The sequence below is a fragment of the Xenopus laevis genome, chromosome 3L (genome assembly GCF_017654675.1).
Source record: "Xenopus laevis strain J_2021 chromosome 3L, Xenopus_laevis_v10.1, whole genome shotgun sequence".
In the NCBI taxonomy this organism is placed as follows: Eukaryota; Metazoa; Chordata; class Amphibia; order Anura; family Pipidae; genus Xenopus; species Xenopus laevis.
In genome coordinates, this window is record NC_054375.1 from 83,720,274 (window position 1) to 83,742,496 (window position 22,223).

The window sequence follows — 22,223 nt, forward strand, 5'->3', positions numbered from 1 at the left end:
TGTTTCATTTTCAATTAGTCTGTGAACTATATGTTCCCTTCCATCCATGGCACCCTTTGCTTCTGCATTGTTTATCAGTTAATCTGGTTACTAGATATGTTCTTCCACTCAAATGGGCTGAGTGACAACTCCTTAATGGAGGAAATTGATGACTTTTTGCTCATGGCGAGGTGAAGGCAAACTGGACAGATTTTTTTCCATCTGCTACCAGCCCTTTGCAAGCTGGCTGTCCCCAAATAGCCAGTGTACTCATTTTAATCAAAGCAGTGTCACAAAAAATAAATTGTGAAGCTACAGCTGTCTCAGAGAATCATTGGTCCATTGGGCCCAAGGAGGATATATAAAAAGAAGTATCCGCCTTTAGATTTGATACAGATCTATTTGAATGATGGCAACAACAGCAAGAAAGACTTTAAAGTCTTGGAAGAAAATGATTATCATTCACAGTAAAGCATGGGAAATGGCTTCTGGGAACAATGCAGCAACAGAAGAGTAGTGATACAGGAATATATGTATTAATTAGCATGTCTTCCCAAAATCAGTTTTTTTGCATAAAGAAAAAATTTAATTCTAAGCAACATTTCAATAAATATAAATATTTATTATTTGTAAATGTAATTGCAGCTGAAAGTGAATATGTCTTTTGCTTCAAGTCTTTGCTCTGCTGGTTCTGAAACGTGGTAGAAGCCAGTTGATTAATTGACCTGGTGGAAAAATTCATTCTTCTATATTGTGTCAATAACCAGAGGACAGAAAGAGATAAACAAGAAATGCATTCGTTTTAAAAGTATATTTATACATAACTTTAAAAACAATGAAATGTTGAATAATTATGTACTGGAAAGTTGCCTAGAAATACAATTTATTTCATTATACAAAAAACTGTTTTTTTTCCACTTTAAGGGTCTGATTCACTAAGGGTCGAATATCGAGGGTTAATTAACCCTCGATATTCGACTGGGAATTGAAATCCTTAGACTTCGAATATCGAAGTCGAAGGATTTAGCGCAAATACTGCGATCATACGATCAAAGGATTATTCCTTCGATCGAACGATTAAATCCTTCGAATCGAACGATTCGAAGGATTTAAATCCAACGATCGAAGGAATATCCTTCGATCAAAAAAAGTTATGAAAGCCTATGGGGACCTTCCCTATAGGCTAACATTGACTTCGGTAGCTTTTAGGGGGTCTTTTTTAAAGAGACGGTACTTCGACTATCGAATGGTCTGGAATCCTTCGATTCGAAGTCGTAGTCGAAGGTCGAAGTAGCCCATTCGATGGTCGAAGTAGCCCAAAAAATACTTCAAAATTTGAAGTTTTTTTACTTCGAATCCTTCACTCGAATTTAGTGAATCGGCCCCCATTGTTGAACAGTTAAAAATAAAGAACAATAATCTGTACTTAGATAATTTGCCCAAAAAACAGAGGAAGACATACTATATGACTACTGGTTTAGATGTTCTTAAATGCAAAAAAAAGTCTGGACAGGTTACATTTATCTCACTCACCCTTTGGGTATAAAATTCTCAACATAACTAACTAGCTCTATACAGGCATAAATAACTAGCAGCAATATGCCTGTATATTCTAAATCAGCATTTATCTTAAATAAGAAGATATATTTAGCAGGGCTGTGCAGTTTGAGGATGCATGATATTCAAGGTATAAACCCCAACATGTTCAAGAGCTTTGAATACTTTTTTCTATGATATCATTATTATTATATAGTCTGGCACAAAAATGTGCATTATTTTGGATAACTGGCCCACTATATTGAAAAAACTGGACCCTACTGCATTTTTGTAGTGAAAACAAGACATCATTGTTAATATGTGATGGGATTAATATTCTAAAGGAATTAACAGTTTTTAAAAATAGTTTGAAGTAAGATATTTATGTTAAATTTCAGTTTAGATGGAGTAATTTGGTAATTGTAGAGAAGGCAATGGTTTCTTTATTTCTAAAGAACAATAATTTAACTAGCAGAGGAATTCCTATGGACATTTGAGGGAGTTATTTACTAAATCTCGATTTTTTATTGAAACAAAGTCGACCAAACTCCCATCCTAGAAAATATTGCAACAAAATTAAGCGTCAAATCGAATCTTTCGATTAATGCTTTGAAAACTCAACTTTATTGAATTGTCGGACGAAACTTCTGACTTTATCGGATTATCCAGCGCAGATCAAAATTTCAAGAAACAATTTCAGAGGCATCTGTTATTACTTCTACATGACCTCGACAGGTTTGAGATGGAGTATTTTAGGATTCGGATGTTAGCAGCTATGGGGTATAATAATAATAATAAAAAAATTTAGGTTTCCCCCCCTCTAAAAATGTGAGTTTTCCCCTTTAAAAACTTGACCAAATAAATTAGAGTTTTAATAAATGGGCCTGCTTTTCATGTTTTGCAATACAATATTTATTCTTATATAGTTCTATTAATTGATGGTACAGCTAGATGGAGAATTATTCTGAAAAGTTTGCTACAGTACACAAACCTATATTAATCATTCAGTTTTTTTTTTTTACTAGTGGGAAGGAACTAGAGTAAACAAAGGAAACCTATGTAGATGTAGCGAGGACATACATCCATACACAGTGCCCTGGTCAGGACTTAAACCCAGGACCCCAGCTCTGGAAGGCAGCCACCATGCTGCCCATAGATATGCACAAAAAGAATTTTGTGTGTACACATTATTATTAATAGCCCCAACATATTCTTCAGCAATTTACATAGATTATTTTATTATATTTATATTATTTTACACTATGGTCAAATTTATCAGGAGCCAATGGACCTGCCTGTATGTTTTTGGAGTGTGTAAGAAAACAGGATAACTAAAAGTCTAGGAGGAAATGAACGCACAAAAACTCTATTCAGATAAAGCTGCATAGTTTCCACTAAACCAGATAACTTTAAAGAAGTAAGGATGTGGTAGAAATAAAGATATTGTTTACAGACATTGCTACATATTCCATATATACAGGAATGATACAGTGCTGCCTAAGCTAAGGATACACAGTTGGATAAGAGTTTAAAGAAGCATGGGAGTCAGTGGCATGGACTACTGTAGATATATATATTTAGAGCTAAAATAAATGCTTACATAAAGTCAGTAGTAGAAGTCTTTCATCCGAGTACATATGACATTTTACTGCTTTAATAGTGCACAGAGAAAAATTGGGCCAGGAAGCAAATAAGTTGGCATGGACCTATTGATGGATTACACTCACCTCTTGACAATTCAAGTTATCAGCTTATAGCAGCATATCCAGAGTACTGAACATGGGCCAGCCACAAGGATCAGTGATTCTTGGCTAGATGTATGTATAGTTTTAAAAATAACAATGTCCTTTCCATGAGCAGTGATATATTAGGTCATTGTGCTTGCCTCAGAAATGAAAGATTACTTCCCCTCATATAGCTGAAAAGGTTTTGGCCTGATTAAAATATAAAAAGTGAGCTTAGTCTGCCTGTTCCGGTAGGAATTTCACAGACCCAAATCATAACATAATGAAAATAGGATTGGAAAATAATGCAAAACTATAGAGTAAAATAAAGGCTGGTGGGATCAGATTTAACATCAGGAGCTCAATGGCTTTCTTTGCTGTGCTCCCAATGAATGCTCTAGTGTAATTCTGAATTAATTGTGCCCTAATTTCCAAAGGAAAATGAATCCTGTCCTTAAATGAGCTGTTGCATAGAAGATGAGTTTAGTATTTTATAGGTGGCTTATAAAATGTTATTGCTGCATTGTAACAGCTCAGATACAGTATAATACAAACAATTTGTTGTATATGGTGCTTTTGTTTTACAAGGCACATTCAGAATAGCAACAAGCAAATACTCTGTGGAGAGTAGTGCTAGATGTCATAAATTGACCCAAGAAAGTGTGATAGGTATGTTTATTATAATTATGCTAGCTATGCCAACCCTTATTATCTCTTCTCTACTCCATTGCTGCCATGGTGTTGCATAGGGATGTCCATCTAACTGCTGCTATGAGTGTGCTGGATTATTTGTGGTACAGAATTAGAAAATGAGATCTCAAGCTTTAAACACAATGGTAACTACAAAATTTTAGGAAATTCCTACATAAATATTCCAAATAGGCTTAAATCTGGCCAGTGTTCCCTCTAGGTGAAATGTGGGGTGGGTTGTATAGGGTAACTTGTTTCACTTTAGAACTAAGAGTTGTTTTGGCTGCTTGGACTTGCTTTTTCCACAGATCCCAAGATCATAAATTACACAGATCCCAAGCTCGTAATTTATTTCCTTGTTCCTTATACAAATATAAAAAAAAATTCCAATCTTTGTCACTGGAGATCCTACCATTATTTTTAAAGGGAGGAAAAACATTTGCAGATTTATATTGATTTGGCTTTTTCATGAAAAAAACACATAATTACTTGGGTTGCCTCCTCATGAAGAATTTTAAATAATACCCACATAAAAAACACATGTTCACTAATCATTTGTTATTCCTCAATCTGCTCAGAAACCAGGGTGAATTTTTAATTAAATATAAGAATTCATCAATCTTCCAGTTAATAATGTAATTTAATGCTTATGATACAAAGCATGTTAACCAATCCAGAAATAATAAATCACTCTCCCATGAAAAGGTTTAACCATCCCTAATTGTTTCTTCATGTATACCTGTATTTAAATAACAAATTAATGTAAAAACAGAAAAAAGCTTATAAGATTGCAGCTGCTGGCAAATTTCTTGAAATATTGTAGTTTACATCACAACATAGTAAAATGAACTTTAGGAAATGTAATAAAAGTAAAATTACAGTGTCACAGTGTAATTGTCATTAGACTGTTTTTACATTAACAATTATATAGTGAATAAAGTACCCCCTTTTGTAAAATAGTAAGGTTATTATGTTACTGAGGAGTTCCATGACCATATAAAAACATGAGGCCGAATGCAGAGTGTTTTTATACAGGTCATGGAACTCTGAGGTGACTTCTAAAATCCTCATATTTTGGTTTCAGTCTGTCATGTGACAAAAATGACATCACTAAGCACCGTTTATAAGGATATAATTCTGATGTGGTGGGCCCAGGCCCCCCCCAGTCCGATGCTGCATTCATTATAATCAGTCTGAGGCTGTCCATAAAACTAAATACTGTACGTACTGTTTCTATTTTTGCTACTGTTTTTATTTTTACTGATGATACAAAATTGTGAACTATAGGTTCAATGTTGATAAATGCAAGGTTATGCATTTTGGCAAAAAAAAGTGTGCAGGGAGTTTCATTAACTAAGAAGGATCTAGGGGTTTTTGTAGATAACAAGTTGTCTAATTCTGGGCAGTGTTATTTTGTGGCTACCAGTACCGTAACTAGAGGGGGGCGGGCCCTGGTGCGTGATGCGCCCCCCCATCGTACGGCCCGAATTTCTTGGACAAACATAATATTCTAGGCTATTGTGATACTAAGATCTACAATTAGTATAGATATGGGTATATATAATTTATGTGAGTATGTGTATGGAGGGATCACTGTGAGTGTGTGGGTGGAAACTGGGTTTCATTTGGAGAGGTTGGACTTGATGGACTTTGGTCTTTTTTCAACCTGATTTTACTATGTAACTATGTAAATATGAATAGATATATGAAAATATATAGGAGAGATCCGTACATTAAGGGGCCGATTTATCAAAGGTCGAGGTGAATTTTCGAATGAAAAAATATGGATTTTGAGCTATCTTTTGTGTACTTCGACTATGGAATAGTCCAAATTTGATTTGAATTTGAAAAAAATGCTAAATTTTGAATATCGAAATTTATCATGTACTGTCTCTATAAAAATTTGACTTCGCCCATTCGCCATCTAAAACCTGCTGAATTTTTGTTTTAGTCTATGGGGGACCTCCTAGAACCCATTTGGATCAATTGGTGGACTTTAAAAATTCGGAAATATTCAATCGAAAACTTTGACTTAATTTTGGTTGTTTCTTTTTTAATTCGAATTTCAAAGTTTTTTCTTGATAAATATGCCCCTATACGTGTGAGCTAATGCTTAGGATCAGGAATGCAGTACAAAAATAGCAATCACACATGAAGACATTTATTTGGTGCTAAAAAGTCAATGTAAATAAAAGTTCATGCCATACCAAATGACAGAGGTATCCTAGTGCTTCATTATCCCTAAACTCATCCCTCCTAATGTGTTTTGCCTCATTGCTTCATCGGAGGATTTAAAACTCATTAATGTTTGATGCATTGACAATCATTGAAAATCTGACATTAATGCTTTGGTGTAGGCGGAGATACATCCTAATTTTTTAAAACTTTTTTTCTTTGTCTCTCTCCCTGCCCCCATGTTTTATGCTTTCCCATTTCAGTACAGTATATTTGCTTCTGGCCCTGTCTCTTTTCTTGTACCCACAAGGATGCCCCACTATGTTTGGCATGTCTTTAGTAATAAAGGATCTATTAATTACTAGCAATGGCTCTTTATGTTTTATAAAGACATTTAATTTTTACACATTGGTTTAATTCCATTATCTAAACAATGGAAGTTTCTCCCTTATCTTTTTCTTTACCCTTCCTGACCTTAAAGGTATACTGTCTTCGAAAAACAAGTTTTTTTCCAAAATGCATCAGTTAATTGTGCAGTTCTTGCAGAATTCTACATTGGAAACCATTTCCAAAAGAGAAAACTGATTTTTTATATTTAATTTTGAATTTGACACAGAGCTAGACATGTTTTTAGTTTCCCAGGTGCCCTCAGATTTTTGACTTGTGCTCTACAGTCTCTCTTTACTGCTGTACTGTAAATTGGAGTGATGTCTCCCCCTTTCCTTTCTCACACAGCAGGCCATTATTAGAAAAATTGGCAAATAACAAAATAAGAGCCCCCTGACACCTCTGCTGAAGGATTCAGCTAATGCAACTGATAGGATCTTGTTGCTGCCGCTACTCTGCTTTGATCTAATAGCACAGCTGGTAGAGAACCCCTCATGTATTTTAGCAAATGGGGAATTGGGCAAAAGTGTCCATACTGCCTCCCATTAACTAAGGGTGATGGTACACTTAGAGATTTGTTGCCCACTGGAAATTTGCGCTACCTACAGGTAACAAATCTCACAAAAATACCTTTGGAGTCTCCAACATATGAATCATGTAACCAACAAAAAACTTCTGGCAGTTATGAGGTTTATGTTTAACTGCACACAATTTACATTACCACCAAAGGTATTTTCAGGAGATTTGTCACCTGCTGATAGTGCAGACTTCCCATATGCAACAAATCTCCCAGTGTGCCATAACTCTTAAAGGGGTGGTTCACCTTTAAGTTAACTTTTAGTATGTTGTAGAATGGCCAATTATAAGCAAAGTTTCAATTGGTGTTCATTATTTATATTTTTTGAATTATTTGCCTTTCATCTTCTGACTCTTTTTCCAGCTTTCAAATGGGGGTCAATGACCCCTTCTAAAAACAAATGTTCTATAAGGCTACACATTTATTTTTATTGCTACTTTTTAATACTCTTCTTTCTACGCATACCTCTCCTATTAGTATCCCAGTCTCTTATTGAAATCAATGCATGGTTGCTAGGGAAATTTGTACCCTAGCAACAAGATTGCTGAAACTGCAAAATGGAGAGCTGCTGAAGAAAAAGCTAAATAACTCAAAATCCAAAAATAATAAACAATGAACACCAATTGTATATTGTCTCAGAATATCACTCTCTACATCATTCTAAAAGGTATCTCAAAGGTGAACAACCTCCTTTTAGGGTGATGATAGACCGCATTTGTCAGTAGTGATAAATCAGTGCTGCCATGGGGCAACACATCTCATGGAAATACCTTCCACTTGACTAACATCATTTTGCTATATCTAATACTTGCTGCAATCAAGTTTAAACACAGTAAAATGCCTTCTTCTGCAATTTCCAGCAATTATGGTGGATTACCACAAGTATCATGTTTTCCATTCAATAATCTAAAATACATTGGGTGACATCTCAAATGCATTGGAAAATTCTACCCCAAATACATTAAATTCAGTAATAGACAATAGGAATGTTGGCCCCAGATACATTATATACAGTGAGGGGCAATTGTTCTTTGCACCTTACCCTTCCAAAAAGCTGGATACCAGAAGACTGGAGATGGTTTTTGCATTGTATTGATCAAAATTACTTGGAGATTGTTTGAATAATCAAAAATGTTGCCATGCCACACCTCATGGTAGATATAAGAATAGCACCCAAGCCAAGTCCAAGGAGAATGGCAAGTCAGGTTTTGCAACATTGAATAGGAAAAAACTTATCTGAAAGCAGTTCCATTGTAAAGTGCTCTCTCTTTCTGAAAGCACAGATCAGGCAGAATGACACACCAGCATCACAAGTAAAAAAAATTTATTGGTTCAGGAAAAAATAAATAAATGGTAGAATGAATTATTTGCAATTTATACAGTGCAATTTCGTGATAAAAACTACACCATAAAAATCATGACAGGATCCCATAAATTTTATATGAAAGCTTCAATAAACACATAATTTAAAAAAGTATATCCTTTTAGCAAACCCTTTACATTTCTTATAGTTGACACTTGCATTCAACAAAGCACCCCAAATCTCTAAGTGTTCCATTGCTTTAAGGCTAATGGAAAACATTACATTTGCTCTTTCTTGTCCACTACCCTTTGCTGGTTTCTGTTGCACTGCTTGGAAATCCTAGTACAGGGGTATTCATTATTGGGCTGAGAACCACCTACAACAGATGTGTCAGGTGTTAGCCACAGTGAAAATTTTGGGACACTTATTAAATTAACAAGCAAAGCACACAATTATTCCTCTCTGTGACTTCTGGTCTTACAACTTGACAGGATTGATTTCATGACAGATAGATAGAATATATACTCTTTCAATACTCAATAAATGTAACTATAAATTATTTCTTCTTCTAAAATCAATTTACCTTTTTTTGCCCATGATTATGCCTCATTTTCAGCTTCTTTAAGTAAAAATGGTTATCATTTGTTTTGAATTGCATGGCCATTTGCTTAAAATAAACCTTTTGCAAAATGTTATTTATTGTTCATAGCATAGCTGTCAGTCGGATGGAAACTCTATATATTTTCATGGTACAGAAAGCAGTGAATACAACTTTGCTACTACCAGAGATGTGGATCTTTCCAGTGAGGACATCCAGGACCAGTGGTCTGAAGAGTTTGAGAATCTACCAGCTGGGTAAATTTTAGATGTAGCCATGAGCATTACATTTTATCACGTGAAAATGCAAGAAACAGTATTTATATACATATTTTAAAGGTCAATACAGAACCCTATAAATGGCAGGTTAGGGCTACCATGTAAATATTTTTAATGTTCATAATGTCATAGGTGGTAAGTATTTTACATAGCAGTTACTGATTGATTATTATTGTTTGTCTTTTACCCAGTTACAGCTAACACACAGGGCATTTTTTTCCAATGGCAACATCCATTTTGCTGCTCTGAGCAGAACATTTGTTTCATTTATGGCATTTGAACCTGTGTCTATGAGAGTGCAGCTAAAATAAACTTCCTGGCTATGGGTGTTACCATACAACACTGGTACCTCATGACATATGAAAAATATGACTCACATTAAATCAGTAAGATCAGTTCAAGTATAGTACGGTGCATTAATCTGCCAATAAACATTTAGAATTGTATTTTATATTTTATATTTAAGATTAGAATTGACTCCATTCTTGTACCTTGCATCACATTTGTGGCTAGTTTATGGGTCAATAGACAGCCATCATACATTAGTCAGAGTAAATCGAGCATTACAAAACTCAATGAACCATAGTGAGTGTGACAATCAGAAGTGACTGTCAAGTAAATCAACCATTTGCTCATACAGATGCACATTTGAACAGTGGATTCTTATCCAGAAAGGGCCATTTTTTACTATCACTCTGGGATTTAAATGCCACTTCTAATTGGAACTTCCAGGTCACAAAAATAGAATGGACATTTAAACATCATGGTTCTCATTACCCCTAATAAAACTCCGGTTTTTTTATTAAAAAAAAAAAAAAGCTTTATGAGTGAAACAACTAATAGCACTGAAAGTAAGACTTGACCCTTGTCTGTTGTAAGCATTTCTGTACAAATGTTTTTTTTTTGTAGAAATGTTAAAATAAATGTTATCTATCTTGTTATGTATGCATTGTACATTATTTTTTTCTTTATTCAAAAAAAGAACAACGATTTATTCTAGATGGGGCAGTGACAAAAATGGTAACAATTCTCTATTTGCATGTGTATGTAATATACAAGTAATCTTATAATATACCTTGGCTATTTTAGCATTTATTTTTTCTTTTATTTCCAACTTGGAGATACAGGGCTCTGAAACAGATTTTGAGCAGACAATAAAACAAATTTAGTAAAAAGAAAAAAAAAAACAAGTGGCAAAATGTCACATCCTACTTTAGCCTTTCACTGAGTTCAGTGCAAATGCATGCTTATTTCTAAGAATAAAAATAACTCGGTGAGAAACGCAACCTTGAGTCTCATCAGTCATTAAAAGTGCCATTGTCTATCATGAGAACGTATATAAATCACAAAAAAGAGTAATTAGAGCTGACAATTCATCTCTGGATATGGTTAGCCATGTAAACTTTTTATACTGTTTTGGCGTGTAGTATAGTATTTGTAAATGGTTTAGGGGACCACTTCTTCACAAAATACTACAGCTATAAAAGTGTATCTTATGTATGTATATGTTGTAGCAAACTTTGAAGAATTGTATAGTTTTGTGTCATTACTCCTTGATATGTTTCATAAATCCCATAGTCATTCAGGATCATCTGTGATTGGAGGGTGCTTTTTCTTGATTGGGTGCACCAATGGCTATATGAAGAATAATAATAGAGGAGTTTTATGGGATACGTTTCCTAGCAATATATTTTCAAAGTGTTTGCTTTTTTGCAGAACAAACCTTTAGAGATTCATTTTATGAAGTTCATCCAAATTAGAAGTCGTACTAAATCATATCAGTTAAAAAGTCAATTACTTGTTTGCTTAAAAGTGTATATAATTGTTGTTTTTAATGTTATAAATAGGTGGGAAATAGTTGGAGCAGTAATTGGAACAGAATGTGGAACCATAGAATCGGGTTCATCTCTTGTTTTTTTGAAGGATGGAGAAAGAAAAGTTTGCACTCCTTACATGGATACCACGGGATATGGGAACCTAAGGTTTTATTTTATCATGGGTAAGTGCACTCCCCTATGAGCATTTTTGCGAGGGAATGACATTTTATTTCTCTTCCACGGAGTTGTTAGAAAATATTTTTTTGTACAGAGTACGATATGTATATTGTATGTATGTCAATTTTTATCTCTATAGGGTTACTTATGCAGCACTATACAGCAGAACAATAAAAAACATGGGGTTATTATAAAAACAAATGCAAAGTACAATAATAAATACAAATGAATACAAAGTACAGTTGTAATAAGGATTAAGAGCTTAGATACAAGAAGATGGAGGTCCCTGCCCCTTAAGTCTAAAAAAGAGCTGCAAAGAGAATATACAGTGAATGCATTGTCAACACAAAATAGGTTTAGGCCAGGCTGGAAGTCCCATGTAGGTTAAAATATACTTGTGGCTGGTTATAACAATATACTGATGGCTCACATATGCGTAACCTATTTTGTGGCTAGTTACTAGTTTGAGTTCTATTTGTAGCCCATAAAGGGGACTTGTCACCCAGACATAAAAAGTTGTATAATAAAAGTCCTTTTCAAATTAAACATGAAACCCAAATTCCTTTTTTATTGACATATCCATACCTGTTATAAACCTATTTAAAATCTCAGCTGCCAATCATATATTACCTGGCCCACCTCTATGCCTCAGATGGGGCAGACAATTATTTTAACTTTCCATTCTGCACTCCCTAGATGTCACAGCACTCCTCATATTCCCCTCTCTACTCTCTGCCTGTAATTGTGTAGCTGGTGTATGGGCATGGGTATTAGGTCCCCCACTTGCATAAACAAGAATGTGGGATAATGATGCAAAGCTTGCCTTAATTATATTGTCCACATGCCTGCTTGCTATACTTATGAATTCCAAGACTAAAGTCAAAACATTAAATAATTTATTTAGTGTAAGTAATGTTTATTTTGCTTAACTAACATGTGAGAAAAGGATTTGCAATTATTTTGTAGGGTCCACTTTAATGGCTAATTTCATAAGCAAAGTTGGTGTATGAAGCTCTATGATGGCAACTGACCTCTATGGTGTAAGGGTCCTGTTTTCAACTGAATGGGGTGTTTTGAGGACAGTGTCTGAAGTTGTGTACTGACATTGACTCGCTTCCAACTTTCTAGTGTGCTGGTCTCAGGGATGTTATAAGGGCTGGGAAGGACTGTATGATACACATTATCATTTACTACCTTTACTACTATTGAACCTTAATACATCTTAGGACGCCTGTGATTCCAGTAATTGTGTAAATCTGCTTTTGTCCTTCTGTTTCCATAAAGTGGCTCAAACGACTGATCACCTTGGTGTAGCTGAAAAGGTTATGTTACTGTATTTGTCAAGGGTATCTGTAGGGGAAAAGGGTATCTGTGATGGCTAAGGTAATGGCAGTATTTATAGAGAAGATCAGGACCCCCCAGTCATTCGTGAGAGCTTGTTAAATAAACACATTTCCAACAAATTTCCATCATACAATTTTCATGACAGCTGCACCAACAGTGGTGATTCTGTACCTGGGAGAGTGTACTGGCAAAGAAGTAGTGTGGAGTAGCCTAAAGGAAAGACACAAAAGAAGGCATTAAATATGAAACAGAGTTGTCAGGGTATATCTAGTATAGGTAAAACTAAAAACAGCTGGACTTGCTGAGTAATCATTAAAGACGTTTCACTACTCATCCGAGCAGCTTCTTCAGTTCAACTGACTGGTGTGGGAAGTTCTTGGCATATAAACTCTTCCAATAATTCAATCACAATGGCACATTGTAACTCTTCAAAGAGGTGACATCTGAAGAAATTCACAGAGGTGTCGATTCTGTGTAGTTACTGTGATAGGATTTTATATGCCGAGAACTTCCCACACCAGTCAGTTGAACTGAAGAAGCTGCTCGGATGAGCAGTGAAACGTCTTTAATGATTACTCAGCAAGTCCAGTTGTTTTTAGATTTACCTATATTAGATATACCATGACCTGGATGAATGAAAATCTTCATAGTCATCTTGTCAGGGTAAATAGACAGTAAGAAGGGAGGGAGATAAATTAGTGGTATCATGATTGGAAGCATTCTAGACTGTATGGGGGCAGAAATCTTGTTTTACTGATGTGCTGCATGTAGGAATGAGTTGGTTGTATATTTTTATGTGTGTCATCCACTAAAAGTAAACAGAGGTTAAACAGTCCCTGTAGAGAATTATGGGAAGCTCTATTTTACAACAGTACCTTTTGACAAATATATGCCACATGTTTTTTTTAGATTAGTGTGTGTTTTGGGGCCATTTTGTCTTTATTTTAATTAGTGGGGGTATTTGACCTTCCTGGAAGGTCTCTTTTCTTAATAAAATGACTGCATTCTCACATTGAAAACCAGTAACTTCTTACTTTGTAACACTTTCTTCTCAAGTGAGAAACTCATATCCATTGCCGGATAAAATTGAATCAAATATTACCACACATTTTGCCATATTATTATTTGTTATTTTAATCCACAATGTTTGCCATGTTGCATTATGTAAGGACTTGTAACCTTTTCCACAAACCCATACTCAGTCCCTTTAGTTTGGAATATGCAGTTGGCAGATAGTCTCTTACACACTGTATCCAACACCCCTGCCCTTTGTATGAGGTAAACAAGGATGACACTGTTGTGCACAGTATTTGGGATACATTCAAACTGCTGTCTGCTTTAAAAGTGCACAGGAAACATCGATTGTATGACAGCTTCAATCTGAGACTGTTTGTACTTAACCACCGGGGAGAAAAACAGGAAAAAAAGGTTTCCTAACCTTCTGAACTTCAACTTGGAACTGTCAGAACAACAACATTAACACTATTTAGTTGCTCCCCAATTATGCATTCCAGCCTGTCCTCTGTTATGAGCTCCACTTCAGATTCAAAAAGCAATATATTTTATTAATGAGTACTGTCAGATATAGTGACACATTATCCTTAGAGTAATGTGTTCTGTGTTCCAGAACTGCTGAATTTCATCAGATCTATAATGGCCATATTTTGAAAGGGTTTTTCTTTTACTGATATCAAATTCCCTTTCAGAGGAAACACATTTGGGAATATATTTAACATTCATTTCAGGACAAACTAAATACAATTATTTCCTTTTTATAATGGTTACCTGGTCCCAAATGTGTTGCATATGTCAGTGAGAATTTAAAGTTGGTAACACATTAAAATCGTATTATTATTTAGTAAGGTGCAAAGTGAAACCAAATGCTCCAGTTTTGTGCACTTTGCACCTTTCTCCTAGCTAGATACAATGTTGCTCCTAAATACCCAACTCTTTAGGACTCATTATTGCTGGGAAAGGTGAAGAATGCCAAAAAATGGGCTGTACCTTGCCCCTATAAGATTATATAAGGGTCAAAACAGTGTTTATAAAATTCTGTTAAAGGCACTATTAATACTGAATCTGCTGAATGCAGAACATGTGGCATATTATTTACTTGAAAATGAGAAGAAAAATATACCTTCTTTCCAGATAATGGCTCAGTAAACTTTATTAAGAAATTTGACTCAAAAGTCTCAACAAATCATTAGAGAACCTTTTCATATTAATAAACAATTTGACTTAAAGGGGTCATTAACTTTCTGAATAACGTGCAAGTTTGGGGACAAACAGGAGTGGGGACACCTACATGCCTCCCCCACTGCCCTTAATGAATGCAGTGCTGCCAACATAGCAAACATAGGAGACGTGCAGCAATTCTGATACAGGCCAGGCTGGGAGCAAAGTATAAAAAAAAATTGAATTGTGGCCATTTCTGCACTCATATTCTGCAGGTAGTAAATAACCCATACAGTGTTAGCTATGCTCTATTGTAAGCTTAAGTAATTATAAGGTCCTACAAGCATATACTAGTATAGGTTATTCTTCATAGAAAGCATTTTTGCAGGGGGGCCTGGTCCCCACAAAGTGCACAACTTAGTGTTCTTGCACCTCTGCCCAGGGTCTATATAAATGACCCCTAATAACCCAAATTTTAAATACCTAAACCTGTGTGAGGATGATTTTAGTATCAGAGGCAGTTGCTATTTCTTATTGAGAATATCTGATTCATAGATAAGCACCAATAAAATATGTTGTCCCTTGTGATTACTTAATAACATAATATTTAAGTGTTACATTTTTATTTTTTCATCATGCTTCTTAATATTTCTTCAAGGGGGAATGTGCAGTCCAGGAGAATCTCATGAAAATGATGTAATTCTTTATGCTCAGATTGATGGTAGAAAAGAGCATATTATTATGGATACCCTTGCTTATTCATCTTATAAGGTACCTTATTTTTTTTGTTTGTTGTTTTGTTTAAGGGGCATATTTATCAAAGGTTGAGGTGAATTTTCTAATGAAAAAAAAAATCAAATTTCGAGCTATATTTTGTGTACTTCGACTAGGGAATATTCCAAATTTGATTTGAATTTGAAAAAAAATTTGAATATCGAAATTTATCATGTACTGTCTCTTTTTAAAAATTCGACTTCGACCATTCGCCATCTAAAACCTGCCGAATTGCTGTTTTAGCCTATGGGGACCTTCTAGAACCTATTTGGGCTCAATTTGTGGAAAATCTAAGGGTTTTTTTGGGAAAAACTTCGATCGAATTCGCTATTCCTTCAATTCGTATGATTTGAATCCAGCTGAATGTGGAGCTAATCAATTGAAAACTGACCTATTCGACCAAAAAAAACTTTGACTTAATTTCTGTTGGTCTTTTTGAATTCAAACTTCGAAGTTTTTTCAATTCAACCCTTGTTTGGTTTCATCAAATTATTAACTTGCTTAAAATTACAAAGTGAAGGATGCAAATAAGTGAAAGGAAGCAATAGGAAAGTAATTGTGACAAATAAGTAACAAATTATTGAGACAGCCATAATACATTATGCTAATTTTTTTTTGTTATATATTAACAAGATGCATATTTAGCCTTGGTTCTGTCTGTAAATAGTCAAGTCCAATTAGTCTGCACTCCTTATTGTTTTATTGCTTTTAAAATACTAATAAGATGTATATTTAACCTTGGTCCTGTTTGTAAATAGTCAAGTAGTCTGTACCCCTTATTGCTTTATTGCTTTAGGTTGTGCATGTGACTGTGTTCTTAACCCTTGTCATTAACACAGTAAATATTATATAAACTGACTGTGCTTATATCCTCTGAGTATTTGAAGCATAAGTTGCTTTAACACATTCCCTGATTTTATATTTTCCTGGATATGACACTATTTTTCCGTGGTCCCCTGAAAAACATAAAATGGAGGTTCTGCTGTATTGATTGGGATTAGCAGCCTTTTGACAGTTTACACTCCACAATTTCAGTTTAACCATTAAATAGCCATAGGTGTAAAAAAACCCTAGTGTTCTTCCCAGCAAAAAAAATTTGCCGGGTGGGGAAGGAAAAGAGTAAATACAGTGCAAAGTCCTTACAGCTTCTGTAACTGATTACTGATCTATTACTTTAATTAGGTTTCGGCCAGAGCAGGTGGCCAAGGAAAAATGCTGGGCAATGAGCCCAGCAAAAAACCACCAAGGGAGTGCTCTAAATCTTGTTCTTAAGTAAAGCACTCAATAAAACTAAAGCTGACTGTTTTTCAAACACTATGCACAAACAGAACCAGCACGTGGAAGCACTTGCCTGGGGATGTTCCCTGGGGTTTATTAGTCAAAAGTGGAAACACGGCATTTCGTGGGCATGCCCCTTCTTCAGGTGTGTGACAGCACCAGACAGTTGTTACAGGGTGTGCCTGCAGATATTCTGTATTACAAGATTTTTATATATTAAGGGGGTTATTTGTCAAAGGTTGAGTGTTAGAGGTTTTTTTTTTACCTTCCTTGAACTAGTAACTTGAATGGATTCTTATTTAAGAAAAGCTCAATTGGCAAAAACCCGATTCTGCGAGTTGAGTTACAAAATCCCAAAACTCGAATTGATTAAGTTTTCGTGAAAAAAAAACTTGAATTGCTCGAATCATTTGAGTTTTCAAGCAAACCCCTCCAAAAAATTCCAATTAGTTTTTTTAAAAACTACAAAGATTCGAGTTTTTTTTTAACCCGAACACTTCAAACTCAACTCGAACCTTAATAAATCTGCCCCTAAAAGTAGCTTATTGGGCATTTAAATGGCAAGTACATATACATATACAAATAACTTATAAAACATAGAAAATTTGTGATTAATGTATATTACAAAGTTGTTTAGAATTGTGTTTTCTCTTTTTAAGAAAAACATTCCCTTGAATTAGCATTTCATATTACTGACATTTTTTGCTGGTTTGAGCTTGATAAATTAAACAGTAATATTTTAGTGGAAATAACTGGCTGGAGGTAATACTTTATGAAAAACTCATATGGTACTGCATTGACAACCTCCAAAATTACTGTAGGTGATAATGCATGCTTTATTTCATGTCTGCCTTTACAGAAAAGACCCACACTACCCAGAGTCTAAAATGAAAGTTGGATATGATGTTTATCTACTTAAAAAACAATTATCAGTCTTAATTAAAAAGGTACAGAAGTCCTTTTCTGGCGCAAACTGCCATCTGTTTATGTCTTGTTTTAATCAATCCACACAATACTATGACTGTTCAGTGCACAGGAGAAACAAAATGTTGCTCAAGTTCCAAGTGTTATTTAACATGGCAGCATTTGCCAAGCTGTTAAAATTACATCCAATATCTATAGCTAAGTGTTTTTTTTTGTATTGCAAAGGTTACTTCTCTTGTTTCTGCTGTCATAAGTCCTGATCTACAAACACCTGCTACTAAATTTTGTCTGAAGCAAACCAGTCACCGTGGTCATAACTTAAATGTTTGGGCTGTGGATTTTGTCCATGTGCTACCTGTATTGCCTTCCACTGAATCACATATGGTTCAGTTTTCCATTAACCTTGGATGTGGGTCGCACCAGCCTGGAAACAGGTATGTATGGTAATTAACAGGTCCATAGTTCTATGTTGTAGAATGTTTTTAATAGAAGCTTGTCTTTGTCCAACCATGAATAATTGCTAACCAATAGCACAACATATATTATCATACGATTATTATAGTATTATTATACATAACAAAATCATTCCTGCAAGTGAAAAGCATGCATAATAAGTTATGTGTTCTAATTAATCCTGCTGACTCCCGTAGTCCAAGGCCTTTTAACACTGTACCTAATAGCAGGATAAAGAACTTTCTGTTAATAAGTCACCTACTATACTATACTAATAGCTCTTTTAAGCAACTAGTAGTGATAATTAGTGATACATTCTGGTTAAATAATAGTGCAGAACATTATGGTGTCTGTTTTCTATGCATTCAGTGCAAGGATGATTAACTGGAACCAAATACTGATATACTTTTCAAAAACTGTGTAGTATAGCATAGTATATTAACTGGTTAAATCAACATATGTAATTACCAGTAATCTGATCTATAAATGATTTGGCTAGATAATCATATGTTGAAAATAGTGTATGGAGATAAACAATCATACAATATTGCTCTAGAGAAACACACTTGTTCTACCTCTTCTCCCCAGCTGTGTGACTATCCTGAGATTACCTTAGCACAGAGATGAGATGTAATACAGCAAGACATAGTGCCCATGCTGTTTTCCGGAATGTGACTGCAACTAGAATTGCATCTGTATCATAAAAATGCATTTATCTGCATATTATTCAGATATCAATATTCCTGCTGGGGGATATTTAGCGGGCAGAATAGTGGATATATACTGCAACCCCCTGACAGAGAATTTACTGCTTTAGTCCAAGATATTCTGTTGATGGTGTACTGACTTAACATGCTGCCATTTGTACCTGTGCATATAGTGCAATGTTTGATGCTCCCCCCCTTATACACTTTGATATTCCCCCCCCCTTTTTTTCCTTCTGTATCCTTCTTTTCTTGATTTGTAATATTATAATAAAAACTATTGAAACAAAAAAAATATTCCTGCTGTGGCTACATTTTGTTCAAAACGAATGTTTGCATTTGTTATGAAAAATATTTGTCTTGTTGTTCGGTTCTTGATTTGTTCCTAATGCAATTTTAGTGTCAGCCTGGAATTTTCTACAAATCATGGGCGTAGTTGGTCTTTGTTGCACTCGGAGTGTCTCCCAGAGCTATGTGCTGGATCCCATCTACCGCACAGCACTATCTATTCATCAGACAACTACAGTGGGTAAGTAAAATGTTGCTGGTCATAGCCTTTCTGTCCAAATTTAAGAAGAAATTGGCAATTATTTTCTGTCCCTTCTTTAATCTCCTATACATTAATATTTGGTTAAAAATATAATTTTTATATAGAGATTAAATTTCTTTTAAATTATCAATAAATGTATTTGTCAACTAAATAGAGATTGCACTGGAATGCATATTTTACTATTTATATTATGAAAGAAACCATAGTTTTTCATTTTTGTATTACATATTCACTTTAACCACTTTCACAAAATACTGTTCTGCTTTATATGCCTGCCTTATATAAACTGAGGAACCTATAAAAGATATGTGGGCTGCTGAGATGGTCTTATAGAATCCTTATAATTTTAGCTCAAAAGAATGCCTTCTTTGATTTGAAATTTTTATTTTTGTTTACTTCACTTTTTTATGTCATTGGCATTTAAATGTGCTTGCTAATGATAAGCTAAACTGGTCCATTGCACTTCGCCAAGAAATTTGTGAAATGCAGTCATTTCACTAAACACGCTGAAGCCAATGGCCACAAAAAATGTTGCCAATTTCACCAGAAAATCAGACAAACAAAATCTTCTCACCCCTGGTGCTTGCCATACACTGTAACCTTTATAGAGAAAGTTTTAAACATTCTTTTTATTGGATAAGCCATGTACCATTCAAAAGTAAATCTATTTTTAAAATTTCCTTTTAAAACAGATGGAACCGAATAACTATTACCCTTCCCAATGCAGCCTTGACCAGAGACACAAGGCTTCGATGGAGGCAGAATGGACCAGTCTTGGGAAACATGTGGGCACTGGATAATAGTTAGTGAATTTCTCACTTTGAGATTGAGAATGTCTTACACTTTCAAATGATAAATAATAATGATTAAAAAACTGACAGTAACAATAAGAAGCAAAGCACTAGTTTATTTAATTCTTGGCTTTGAAAACTGTCATAAGTTGAATTGGGTGGTGTGTGAGTTGAATAATAGAGATTAGTTCTTTGATGTATACAAGACCATGTGCTTCTGATGCCAAGTATTCACCTGCATATTTGCTCAATATTACATAAGATATTCATGGCAAGTACAAACATGTGTTTGTTAAAATTACATCCACTTTGTTGAAATGACAATAGTGACTACACTGAGCTGATACTGTACCTGGTAATATGACCATATAACTTTAACTTAAAGGTATGCTATTTAACTTAATAATTTCAATAAATGGCAACCATAAAATAGAGAACAAGAGCCATAACCAACCATTTAGATCTAATGAACATGCAACCAAATACAAACAAAATGTTCATGCCTTATTGGCATATTGGCAACTGATAACTGGCTGCACAGCTGTGCCTAAACATCACATCCTCCCTCATATACATACAGTATATTGTGGAAATTCACTCAAATGGCAGATTGGGTAGTAACTTCTCAAAGTAAAGGACACTACCATACAGGGTAACTTTAAACAGAAATCCATCTGTTTTACTCACAACAGAAGTTTTCAAGAAAGAAGAAACTTGTAAAAGTGCATAACAAATTAACAGCAACTAACAGTTATTGTTCATTAACAGCCTGGTTCAATGGCATTCTTTCCATACCAGTCTTGTTCTCTGCAGCCAAATTCTATCCCCACTTAGGTGGTCAGTCCATTTATCAGTTATTTACAGACTTTACACAAAAGTATCTCCTACCTCCTTGCTGCAGAGAAATACCTCAACACTCACTTCCTGCTTTCTTTTTAGCCTGCTCCCCTCCCCCTCAAGATGACTTGTCACTTACAGTACTCTCCCTCTAGAGTTTTCCCAGACACTGTGCCACAATATACGTATATTCTATACACATACTGTATGCAAATGGTCACTACCAGTGACCCATCGGAATGCAAATTCCTATAATCGGTTCAAAATAAGCAAATATGCATGATGTGATTCTAAAACTGTTAATTTTATGGTTTCTGTCTAAGGGGCAGATTTACTAAGGGTCGAAGTGAATTCGAGGGAATCATCGAAGTAAAAAAATTCGAAATTTGAAGTAATTTTTTGGATACTTCGACCATCGAATAGGATACTACGACTTCGAATTTACTTAGACTTCGATTCGAAGTAAAAATCATTTGAATATTTGACCATTCGATAATCAAAGCACTGTCTCTTTAAAAAAACTTTGACTTCAATACTTTGCCAAATTAAACCTGCTGAAGTGCTATGTTAGCCTATGGGGACCTTCTACAACATTTTTCTAAGTCTTTACACATCGAATAAAAATCCTTCGATCATACGCTAAAATCGTTAGATTTTTATTCGATCGTAGGATTGCCAAATTTGCTGAAAAAACTTAGAATTCAAAGTTTTTTAATTCGATGGTCAAATTTCGAAGTTTTTTGTACTTCGAAATTCGACCTTTGATAAATCTGCCCCTGTCTTCGTCACACTTTTGTTAATTATATTATATGGTTTATGATAGTTTACCACTTCTGTCAATACTGGGTTTTTTTTGTCTCTTTGGAAATGCACTCTACTGATAAATGTAGTCCTCTCTCTAATGCAGAATCAATGCAAGATATCCTATAACCTTACCTTATTGTGGACCTTAATAAGTAACCCTGTCAATCCACTGGGGTTAAAATCCATTACCTTTGAGACAGAATGCAAAGGATATTACAGAATTGCAGTCTCTAAGGGACAGATCTATAAAAAAATCATGTTGATTAGAGAGAAGACTGAAAATACAAATATACACATGACTATTTTCTGAAACCTTGAACAGACAGTATTTATTAAATAAAAAGTCAC

The 22,223-nt window shown here is 34.8% G+C and overlaps 1 protein-coding gene across 3 annotated transcripts in view; it reads left to right on the plus strand.

Moving 5' to 3' along the window:
• reln.L (reelin L homeolog) overlaps window positions 1–22,223 on the plus strand; it is a 206,685-nt gene that overhangs the window by 87,652 nt on the left and 96,810 nt on the right. For all 3 annotated transcript variants that reach the window (XM_018252669.2, XM_018252671.2, XM_018252670.2), the window contains exons 11-16: window positions 9,081–9,226; window positions 11,095–11,246; window positions 15,419–15,531; window positions 17,962–18,170; window positions 19,294–19,422; window positions 20,136–20,245. In XM_018252669.2, coding sequence (XP_018108158.1) covers window positions 9,081–9,226; window positions 11,095–11,246; window positions 15,419–15,531; window positions 17,962–18,170; window positions 19,294–19,422; window positions 20,136–20,245 — 859 coding nt within the window. The remainder of the gene's footprint in view (window positions 1–9,080; window positions 9,227–11,094; window positions 11,247–15,418; window positions 15,532–17,961; window positions 18,171–19,293; window positions 19,423–20,135; window positions 20,246–22,223) is intronic.